This window comes from Lactuca sativa, chromosome 2, assembly GCF_002870075.4.
Source record: "Lactuca sativa cultivar Salinas chromosome 2, Lsat_Salinas_v11, whole genome shotgun sequence".
Classification (NCBI taxonomy): domain Eukaryota; kingdom Viridiplantae; phylum Streptophyta; class Magnoliopsida; order Asterales; family Asteraceae; genus Lactuca; species Lactuca sativa.
Window position 1 is genome coordinate 230,900,940 of NC_056624.2, and position 12,436 is coordinate 230,913,375.

The 12,436-nt window shown below is 29.7% G+C and overlaps 1 protein-coding gene and 1 non-coding gene across 2 annotated transcripts; one reads left to right on the forward strand and one right to left on the reverse strand.

Annotated features, from left to right (window-relative positions):
* Positions 1-1,140: 1,140 nt before the first annotated feature.
* Positions 1,141-1,212, forward strand: TRNAC-GCA (transfer RNA cysteine (anticodon GCA)). Its single transcript has one exon. It is a non-coding gene; the product is annotated as a tRNA-Cys (tRNA).
* Positions 1,213-1,506: 294 nt separating this feature from the next.
* Positions 1,507-3,474, reverse strand: LOC111896283 (uncharacterized). Its single transcript, XM_023892287.1, has 2 exons — positions 2,087-3,474; positions 1,507-2,017 (listed from the first exon to the last, which is right to left on the reverse strand). The coding sequence occupies exons 1-2, from the start codon at positions 3,472-3,474 to the stop codon at positions 1,507-1,509; spliced, it is 1,899 nt and encodes a 632-aa protein (XP_023748055.1).
* Positions 3,475-12,436: the final 8,962 nt, after the last annotated feature.

Consider the following 12,436-nt stretch of genomic DNA (forward strand, 5'->3'; position numbering starts at 1 on the left):
AGTTAATTTAATCATAGTTGTTAGCTGTTAGGTGCAAGTTAGTATCTAGTAGCGTAGTATAATGAGAATTGTATATAGTTCTTTTCTTTGTAATAGTGTAGATGCTTCTTGACTGAAAGTTGTTGATTGACAAGAAGAGTGCCAAGATTATGCTAGCGATGAAGAAAATACAAATCAACTGAAGAAACATTTGAGTTTTGAGAAATTTCTCCGTACATTTTTACAAACAAAAGATTGAAGAATGCAAAATAATGATGTGAAGAAGTCAAAGAGATACAAATTGATTGAATCAAGCAAACGAAAATCAATCAAAGATTGTGAAGAAAGTACAATCGATAATCTAATTTAGAATCGAGGATGCAGAAGCAAAATTCGCTCTGATACCGATCATCGCCAGATCATCAGAGAAAAAAAGGGGGAAATGACTTGTGTATTCAAGAAGCATCTACACTATTACAAAGATAATAAATATATACATCTCAATACGCTACACACTAGATACTAACTTGCGCCTAACAACTAATAGCTAAGATTAAATTAACTAATTAATCCTAACCATATAACCAACCGTGGTGGAGTAAGTATAGAATAACTGAAAGTACATTGGTAATAGATAAATAATAATAAAGTGTCAAAATCGAAAACTGATAATATAGTGATTTTCGTGTCATTTGCCTTTGTTTTAATTCAAAAAATGTAAATATATAATATCAATTTAATATTTATAAATATCAATTTGGTTTCTTATAATTCGCACCACGACTATACTGAAAAGCAACCAAAAAATACATTTTTTAGAAGAAATCTTAAATTTAATAATTGAACATATTATAGAGGATCTTAGTTTATGTTCATTTTTTTATCTTTGATTTTATCAAATCATATTGAATATTATACACCTCTTAATAGTATTGTTTTGCAGTAAAGAATAACGTTATAGCCACATCATGTTTGTATCTCAAAAGTTTGCAAAATAGTTATTATATATGCATTTTATATTCTGAAAGAAATTGAAATTTCTGAAAGTTTTAAAAATTTGAAGTTTCTTGAAAAATTTAAGAAATTTTGTGCATTTGTTTGTTTGCATTGTTTTAAACGATCATTTTTTTAATTTTACAATGGTGGCAAAATATCAAAATTGGGTCCATAGCTCAGTGGTAGAGCATTTGACTGCAGATCAAGAGGTCACCGGTTCGAACCCGGTTGGGCCCTTTAAAACTATGTATTTATTTTGTACATTTTAGGTTAAATTACACGAATGGTCCATGTTGTTTTGGATAATCTGCACACTAAGTTGCACGGAAGCGGATACGGAACGGATACGGGAAACGGCAAAACTCAAAAATTCAAGATACGGATACGGCACAGATACGACAATATAAAAATATGTAAAAACATATATATTAAAAAAAATCCAAAAAATGTAAAGTTTAAACTCCAAAAATACTAAATATTTTAAAAGTAACTAATTATCAATAATCAAATCATTTTCAAAGTCGGGTTCATCTAGTGAGAGATCTGCAAACTCCAAAAACCCGACGTCTTCCATTGAATCAAAAGCATCTCCACCCACATCTTTACATCATTTTTCGGAGTCCTTGACAAAAGTCGGAGATTATTGTGGATGTAAACCAAGTCTGGAGCACGACTTGTAGTCAACTTGTTCCTTTTAAGCGAGTGAATAAATGCATAAGTACTCCAATTACGCCCAGCACGAGAAGAAGAACTAGGTTGTCCAAGTAATCTAAAAGCCAAAGTCTGGAGAAAAGGAGTTTGAGCACCAAAGTTAACCCACCAATTCTTGGGTTCCATAGTAGCCATCTTTGAAATGCTTGTTAAATCTTCAAAAGGACCACTCTTCTTTGAAAACATCGCATACTCATCAAGGACTCTGTCATACTCATCACCATTAGGAAACAACCTTCGAAAACATTTCATCCTTTCTTGTGAAATTTCTCCATCCCTATGTGGAGCGCATATTGTAGAATCCTCCATTAACCATGCATCAATATAATATCTACAAACATCCAAAAGTTAAAACATAAATATATAATACAAATCAAGTGTATAATTTAAAATCTTATACCTTGGATGTAAAGAGTGAGCTAAATAGTGTAGGGGAGTGTTATTCTTCGCCCATCGAGCCACTAAAATACGATGCACAACGTCGTAAAAACAACTTATTTGAGATGTCGGACGTTTTTCGTTCTTGTAGATCTCAATCTCCACTTTCTCAATCATAGAATCCCACATCTCATAGACCAAGTGTAAACATGGCTTGTCAGTGTCACAAGCTTTAATCATCTCATATAAAGGTCCAGTGAAACTAAGAATATAAGTTAGTTTATCCCACCAATCATCATTCAAAATATATTCTTTCACAGCGTTTGCTTTCTCAGTGTCATCTAATCTATAAGAAGACCATTCTTCGCTTATGACCATAGCTTGAAGACCACTTTTGATGAGTTTTAATCTCTTAAGCATCACAATGATGGAGGCAAAGCGAGTGTCAGCAACAGAAAGCAACCTAAGAGGAGTAAACTTGGTGAAAATCGAGAGCCTCATGTTATGGTTCATGATGAAATTTTTTATTGCAAACGCCTCTTCGTGAACTTCTTTTATCCAACGGCACTGTTCATATGTTAGTTCATTTGTTTCCACATTCCTTGGTGAACAAATGTTCTTCAAAGCAAGATTAAGTGTATGAACAACACATGGTGTCCAATAAATGTGAAGAAACTGACTCTCTATAATCTCTCTAGCCGCCTTATAATTTGCTACATTATCAGTAATTATTTGCACAACATTTTCATGACCAATTTCATTGATGACTTCCTTCATTAATTCGGCAATAAAAAATCTATCTTTCACTTCCCCAAAACAATTCACTGCCTTTAGAAACAAAGGACCGTTACCTGAGGTAGCCATGAAGTTGATTAGAGGTTTTCTTGTAGGATCACTCCAGCCATTACTCACAATAGTCACACCTTTTTCTTTCCATGTAGACCTAAGCGGCTCCAATAGCTTGTGAACAATATCTTTTTCTTTTTGTAGTAATGTTGTTCTTAGCTTATTATAACCAGGAGGTACATAACCATCAATTTTGTTGTTAGCAGCAAACTGAAAAGCCCTGACATAGTGTGGATTTCTTGCAAGATTAAAAGGTAAACCTCCGGTATAAAACATTCTAGCTATTTCTTGATCCAGTTGGTCCCTAATTTCAACACCAAAAGCTCTTTCAATAGGTGTTGAAATACCTTTTCTTTTCTTAAATCCAACACCAGCTTCACATGGCAACTGGACTTCTTTCGCTTGTGACTCGATTTTCTTCTTTTCATATGCATCTTCTAATTGTGTCATGTTAAGTTTGTCAGCTGTTGTTGCTTTCTTGCAAATAGAAATCCCGGTACCTTTATTAAACAACATAATAACATTGACATTCTCAATTGCACAACATGAAAAAAATAAGGTCATCATTGACATTATAAATTCAATTACATTACATTAATCAAAACAAGAAAATGAATCAAAAACCTCTTATTTATTTGACTTTACCATTGTTCTTGAATAAATAGTTCTATTGAATAACATGAATCAAAAGTGCAACAAATACATGAATCAAAACAAAAAAAACATGAATAAAAAGTGCAACAAATACATAAATTTGCAGCCTCTTATTAGTTATTTCATTACAATTGTTAATGAATCAATAGTTCAATACTTCAATACAATAACATGAATAAAAAATTACAACAAATACATAAATGATGAATCAAAACAAAAATCGCAGCCTCTAATTTTTTTCTTTACAATTTTTCATGAATCAATACAATAAGTCAATAACATAAATCAAAAATCGAAAATTACATAGACACACACACTAATTTGAATAATAGATTACCTTTTATGCCAAGCAAATGTGCTCTAACTCTAGAATATGATCCTTGTCGGGTTTCATTGCAAAGGTTACACTTGAACTTCCAACATCCTCCTGCTCCAGCAAGTTTATCGAGTTTAGTCACAAAGTCCCACTATGGAGGTTGGTCTACTGATGTAGATGATCCTTGTGTTTCTTGTTCTTGAGAAGAAGCCATAATAATCGAATTGGTGAGTGGTGAATGTGTGAATGAGTATTGAATTTTTTTTTTCTTGTTCTTGGCTTCTTGATCGACGACACAGAGAGGTAATAAAAAAAACTATAAAAGTCGATGATCACCAATGAAAAGAGTACGCAGCAGCCTTACGTTTACAAACTTCTAAATTCTAATTGACTAATTGACTAATTGTAGGGTAATAGCATTAGCAACCGACATATGAGTATATGACTAAGCCCATTCTCTATTTCTACGTATTAAAAGCCCATGCAAATAATTAAAAAAAAAGGGGGGAAACGTGACTGAAACGTGGGAGAAACGTTTCAGGGAATACCGTTACTTGCCGGAAACGTTTCCCGACCGTTTCACTGAAGTTTCCGTTTCCTATGTGTTTCAAATATGGGAGCGGCTACTCATCTGGCGTTTCCATGCATCGTAGTCTGCACATATAGTCCATATAAAGAGTGCACAACTCTTAATCCACTCCTTTTATTTCCTTATATCCTTATAGCATCTCCAACTCATTTTCATTTTCTATATTTTATCTTATTTTTTCCCTTATTCTTCTCCAACCATACCTTATATATTCTCTTAAAATGGAGATTAACTTTGAGTTGTCGGTTTTAGTCCATCATTTTATATATTTATACATTTCTAGTTTGTTTTTTTAATTATGATTTAATTTTAATATTTACAATATATTGTTATATATTGAATTGTATTAATTAGTTATAAATATATATATTTTTTTGTTTATCAAATTCTTATAAAACTTTAAATACATATTGAAAATTTAAAACATGATAACGTATTTTACAAAAGCTTATAATTAATATATATATATATATATATATATATATATATATATATATATATATATATATATATATATATATATATATAATATTATTCTAATAAAAATATATAGATTATATATTTGTTAAAAACCAAATTAATAGAAGGGATGTATTTGACAATCTATGTAAGTTGAAAAATGAAATATACTAGAAATATATTTTCTGATGTAAAAAAATGGAGTAGGGTTGGAGATGAAACACTATTTACCCTATTTTTACTAAAATTTTTAGGAAGAAAATAGAAATGGGTTGGAGATGGTCTTATTATTTTCATAAATCTCCTCTACCACCACCACCACCCACCCACCCTCCACTTCTCCACTTTTCAAGGCCTCTTACATCTCCACCTCTATCGACCTGAAAAGCATCAACAAAACCTTTGTCAATTACATCTCATAAGCATCTTTCCATCCGTTGATTTTAAAGCTTTCGGTAAACCACAATACTTGGGTTAACTTCTTGCTAGACCTGACACACCTTGCCAAAATTATGCAGTGAAGACCACCATAGAATTCTTCTATTGAAGCTCTTGCTCGAATTTGCCTTCAAGAAAAAAAAAGACAAATGCACCTTGTTTCTCTTTCATTCATGGGGCAACAATGGTTTTCCTCGAGTCTTCGTTGACCAGTAAAAAGGAGTTGTCACCATTGTCGAAGAAGGTTGTCTTCAATTCGAACCCACTGAAATCGACCCACACCCTCTACCCCCTAATGCCTCTTTACGTTGGTAAGAACCTATTGGAATATTGTGTCATTAAAAAAGATTTTTAGAGAAGACTTTCTTGTTGAAATTTTAAAATAAAAAAGAGTTTTTGTATATTGAAAAGTTGCTCATTGAAATTGTGTGTATCGATTTGGGGTGGGTGGGACCCAATTGGTGTATTTGTTATTCAATATATATATATATATATATATATATATATATATATATATATATATATATATATAATCTAGTAATGGTATTATAGTTTTTTTAAGTGTGACAGAGACTAAACACACAATAAAACGAAAATATAACGACCGTGTGAGTTAAAAAAAACTTTGTTAGAGACCAACCGCAAAGATTATCCCAAACCATAAGATCCCTTCCTTCATCCCTTCTATTATATTATTATTATTATTATTATTATTATTATTATTATTATTATTATTATTATTTTTAGTTATAAGCATTAACTATGATATTTTTATTATTTTATATAAAAAATATATATCTTTAGGTTAGGTTATTACACAAAAAATATTTTCACTATAAATAATTTACAAATTTCTTGGCATCAAACATAATCTTATAATGATTATCTTTTTTTGGGAACCAATATAACTGATTACCTAACAAATGGTTAATTAAACATTCAAAATATAAAAATATTGCCAGGTAACCCAATCATGAAATATATAATATGTTCTCCAAATTAATAAATATAACACAGCTAATTCATATAGTAATCAATTAATGCTAAAAAAATAGCGCAACAACTTTATTAGCATTTAGTTAGGAAATTAAAGGTGTGTTCGGTACGGAGCGTTTGAAAGCTTCTAACTTTTAGCGTTTGATAAAACGTTCCGTTTTGAACAAAAAACCTTGTTTGATACTACAAGCTTCTAGCGTTTAGTTTAAACAAAACACTTCAAATTCAAATGCTACTTCATGTAACATTTAACAAAACGCTGCAAACTACAAGCTACCCGCTACAGTTAGTTTTACCGAACACGTCCTAAGAATATGCTTAACAATATAGAAAATTGTAGATATAGAAACATATCTAATATAAAGAAGTTAACTTGTGTATTGGTTGACATAAAATTGCTAGTTTAATGACATGTCTACATAATTACCAAGGCTGTAAAAATCGCTTGACGGTAGCTCGACGGTCGACTAGTGTTAAGAGATTAATCGGTCTCGGCGGGGATTAATCGAGGATTAATCGGGAACCATAGATTATTAATAAAATATTAAAATTAATTAAATATTAATATATCTTAAGAAAAACAAGTACTTCAAAATTAGAAAATAAAAAAAAATTGTAATTTGAAAATTTGGAAATACGAAAATATGAATATTTTGGTATAATATTTGAAATTTTGAAAATTTGAAAATTTGAAAATTTTGGAGTAAAAAAAGAAAGTTGGTTTTTTGAATTTTTTAAAATTTTTTTGATTTTTTTTTTTTTTACTTTTGTTGACCGATTAATCCCGCCAAGGCCGATTAATCTCACCAAACCCGATTAATCCTAAATTTCCAATTAATGCCTTAATCCTCGACGGTTGGAGAACGCCAAATGATTAATCTACGATTAATCCCGATTTCTGCAATCATGATAATTACTGTACATGAGTATAATGACTAGACAAACATCACATTAAGTCATTAACGCAATATTAGTTAATCATTTTTTGTTTTGAACGACAACTTGTGTCAACGAAAGCCCCTTCATATATTTCAGTAAAGGCCTTGAAATCGAATCGTCAAATATGGCAGATATGACCCCATAGAAATTTTAGGGGAAAATTCCCCACGTAAGGAACTATTAAGAGGGTTTTAGAGGGATTGAACTCCCCACCTCAGACTTTACAAGGTTATAAAACATGTTAATTTACAAGATATTTGCATTAAAAATTATTATAATTGGTTATTTTATAATGATCTAAGTAGAAACATATCAAAATTTATAGTTTTATATTCTCCAATAAAGACCAATATATATATATATATATATATATATATATATATATATATATATATATATATATATATATATATATATATATATATATATACTAGGTGTGATGTGAGACCCGTGTAATACATGAGGGTTTTTTTTTTTTTTTAAATTAATATATTTTGTTAACCATTACATGTTCAATAATTTATAAAACTGAATTTGGAAAGAATATCAATATTAGCTGTGAATTAACCAATATTTACAATATTTCTGCAAATTATCATGAATTCAAAATGGATTGGCCGAAAATTATGTTTTTCATTTAGGAATGTTGATTGGAATTTAAATTGAATTTAATATATTAATTGACAAATTACGTTAGAATTTATGGGGACATTTAAGTTTCCTTATTTTCTTTATTATATTTTTAGATTAGATTTTTTTATAATTTAATGAAAAACCAAAAACACCATAATTTGACAAATGGATTTAAATGAAATTGAAAAAATAAAAAAAAATGTCATGTGACATATTGAATTAGGTAATGACATGTGGCAAAAAAACCTCCATCCTTCCTAATAAATCAAAATCTTTTTGTCACATGTCTTGTTCTCCTTAATTTGGACACATTACATTTTCTAAAATTTTGAAATTTTTTATTTTCCACTTGTCATTTTATTGTATTTTCATTTTATTAAATTAAAATTTCACATTTAATATATATATATATATATATATATATATATATATATATATATATATATATATATAAAATATATTTATTAGAAATGGTTTATATATGTAACGTATTAAATGTTTTAATGCCTCATTAATTTTAATAATTTTTTTTTAAATTTTCTTATAAATTCAAACTTCTCAAATTATTAAAATTTCATATATATAAATTTTTAAATAAACTCATGTAATACATGGGTCTTACAACTAATTTATTATATATTATAATCCCAAAATTTCTATAATTCATCTTGAAGGCGTTTTTTTCTTTCCTTTTTTTTTTGAACTGTCGGGACACACACTCCATTTGAGGGCTCTATATAAATTTTCAAATTTGGCCCAAAATCTATATGGAAATTTACAAGTAATTCGTCAAAACCCATTGGAGGGCCTTTTCCCTCATCCCCAACATATTGCTTCTACTCTTGTTTACAACTCCATGCTATACAAAAAAAACAAAAAAAACAAAAAAAAAAAAAAAACACCTACCATGATTGATGTGGTACAAGAAGGAAAATGATCGAAGATGACTTCAAAATGGCTGGATTTTAATTTCTTACATGTAATTATTAAGCATTATTGAAGGTCCTTACACTACAAATAATTAAATGAAGAGACTTACGACACACGCATAACGTATTTGAAGGTCCTTACACTACAAAGAGTTAAATGAAGAGACTTATAACACACTATGATGTTTGTCCATTTCAAGACTTGTACACGAGTCATTTTACATAAAATAGCAATATATTTTCATCAAGCCACTGATTAATGTTGTGTTCGATCTTTGTAACAGACGAAAGATGAGTACATTTCTTGAATGAATAGTAACATAAAGTATGTTGTTATTTAATGCATTTAAGCCCATCCAATATTTGTTGTACATCGAGGTTCAAAATGATGGCCTTGAAAGAGCAAACAATATGTGTTAACATCGCATAATTGAATCAAAATCATCATTCTTATTTGGGATCAATATTTCCATGAAAAACTTGGGAACCGAACCATGTAGGACTGAATCCCAAATTGAGGTGAAATGTGAAACCGAGTACCTTACCGTATACAGGGAATGACTTCCGGTTTTTGTCTTGCACATGTTCGGGTTCATATTTGGTTCGTAATGCTCATCCCTATACTTGAAGGTCTTTTTATCGATCATAAATTGATGCTTAGTTATAAATGGTTTAAAGGGTTATTGATAGATTTATTCAGGTCATAGGATTATGTGCTTAAAATCGGTAAATCATGCTTATGAGTTTACACTTTCAGATTTCGTAGTCATCCGTTCTAAAATTATAGTTAGAGGTACGATTCTAAAAGCATATTTAGCATCGATAATGATTAAAGGAGGTAATTAGAGGTTATTTTTTCCTTATGACTGAAAAGAATTAGGTTGTTCAGGTCACCAATTAAAATTTATTTGAAATCTTTTGCACCACATGTTATGATGACTAGTTCGCTAATTGGAATTGGTATTTGACCCAGTATTGGATTCCTTAATCTCATAGTTATTTACGTCTATGCACTTATTTCATTTAGACTATAAACAATTTCATCATGCTTACTATTAATTCCATACGCATCCCCTTCTGTCACTTCATCATTAATTTGTTCGGTTAATTGCATACAAACGAATTGAGTAAGCTCCTATGGATTCGACCCCTCTTTTCATTATCAAATCATTCACATAACTGGATTTTATTAGTTTTGGTTTCAACAACCATCATTTCTATATTAAAATATACAAAAAAATTCAACATATACTGACAAACAGGATGAATAATACCAATATTGGTTTGTTGCGTTTGGTTTGGCCAAGAGCTCTTATCATGCTTTTTATTTGAAAAATAAAATAAAATGCAATAACCAATATGAGACAGCCCATTTGATAGAGACTTTGCTTCTTAGATTGAATGTCTCGAGTTCTTTTTCTAGCGTTGACGGTTTCATGATACTATCTGTTTCGTGTACTAATTGCTAACCAGTAACCCCGTAAAAAGAAAAAAAAATCATTTTCATTCATGGTAGTCACACTTGTTTTTTTTTTTTTTTTTTTTTTCATGACATGTCTTTGTGCGGTGAAAGCTTTTTCAATATCATATTTTTTAAGAAAATAGTTTTTTTTCCATGATATATTTGTAAGAAAATAATGAAATAAATACATGTAAATATAACAAGATTGAAGAAAAAACTAAATGGAGTGGAAAACAACACTACCAATAAAATGGTTAAGTAGTACTATTACTAGGATTCCATTAATCAAAATGGTCCATTAGTTACCCCATAGACTAAGGACCAATTGTGTGGGCAAGCAAAGCAAGTGCATGTGCAGATGTGTGTTATGTTTGTCGAGTGTATATATCAACCTTAGCTGTTTATTACCATAATTAGCTCTCTGATTGCAACTCCTACCTGCTCTCAAGAAAAGACTCCCTTCTTTCCATCACAAAATCACTATGAATACTTTGATCTCCTTTTAAAACAATCAAACATTTTATTTATCAATATCAATAAATAATATATACTACACACATATTAATAAACTTATTCTATTAATTAATTCATAACTATCCATTTAATCCTGGTTCTCAAATCACAGTTCGGTAAGAAAATAATAATAGTAGTAACAGTAGTTAAATACTTGGTTATGCAACAATATATTTCCTTCTATTTAGACGAAATATATAAGAGAGATATATAGTAAAAAGGACTTGCAATATTTTACCTTTAACAAATTCAGGACTTGCAATATTTTACCTTTAACGTACACAACATTAAATTAAAAGTAAAAACTAATGCATAAATTCGTAGAAAACAATACATTATCGGATATATTGGTAAAAAAACTAAAATATTATTATATAAATTGACAAATTTTAAAAAGTTATATTGCATAACAAACATTTAACGATGTCATGTGATGGTCTTTCTTTTTAAGTTTTTTTTTTTTTTTAATTTTAAAACTAAATATGATAACTAGAAACGTTAGTCGTTCTTCAAAAACTTACTCTTAAAACCCGTAATATGCTTTCTTTTAGATTTTAGGTATCCAAACTTTTTAATGTTTTTTTTATTTGGTAATATCTCGATTTTTTGATTATTTAATGTTTTTATTTGAATATATCTTATTAAATAATATTTTTAAAACGAGAATAAACAAGAAAATAACTTATCTTATTCAATCCGTGACCGTGACTATGATGCGTAAGATATCAGACAAAAGCTTCATAAAACAAACAAGGTCACAAGGATAACCATCAAACAGGTGGTGCATTTATGTGTTGATTGAGTAGGTATTATATAAATAATGATAGAGGCTACATCGATTTTATATATTAATTTATAACAAATTATTCTACTCAACATTTAACATAAATTAAACAAAAAAAATCCCTTTTATCAGAATGTTCATTTTGATTATTTTTGATGCTCAGGGAAGTTTGTCACAACAATATTTTTCTATCGTAAATTCGTAATCACTTCTTATCTCGATGATTAAGCTCAAACTTCTTATCTCGATGATTAAGCTCAAACTTCCGGTAAGGGATTAATATTAGAAAGTTAGGTTATGAATATCAATGCAACTTAGATAACTTTGGGGATCATGCACACCGTACCTCTAAACTTAAACTCAACTTGTTTTGGGGTTAATCTTGACCATACTAAATGGATTGATGACACTAAAATCACCAACAACAAACACTTAGACATCTTTACATTTAAAATGGTTTCTAAAAAAACTCAATAACCTTGTAATCATGTAAGAGAATACCTGGGTCATCACTTTGAGACACCCCTTGGAAACGAGAGACCTTTGAGTTACGAGAGTAGATGGTATAGGGTTTGGACTTGGTTCTAAGCATTACATCCTTGACACTATCTTGTTATTTTGTAATTGAATTTTCGATTTGCTGATAGTGTTTTTTAAAAGCTACACACCTTCTAAACTGACTACAAAATGACTTCTCTTGTCTACAACGAGACCGAGACCTGAACCCATAGAGAATGGGCACCGATCTAACCTATATATATTTCAACATGTGTTCAAATTAGGTAACTTATCGAAGGTATTGAATATGGATTAC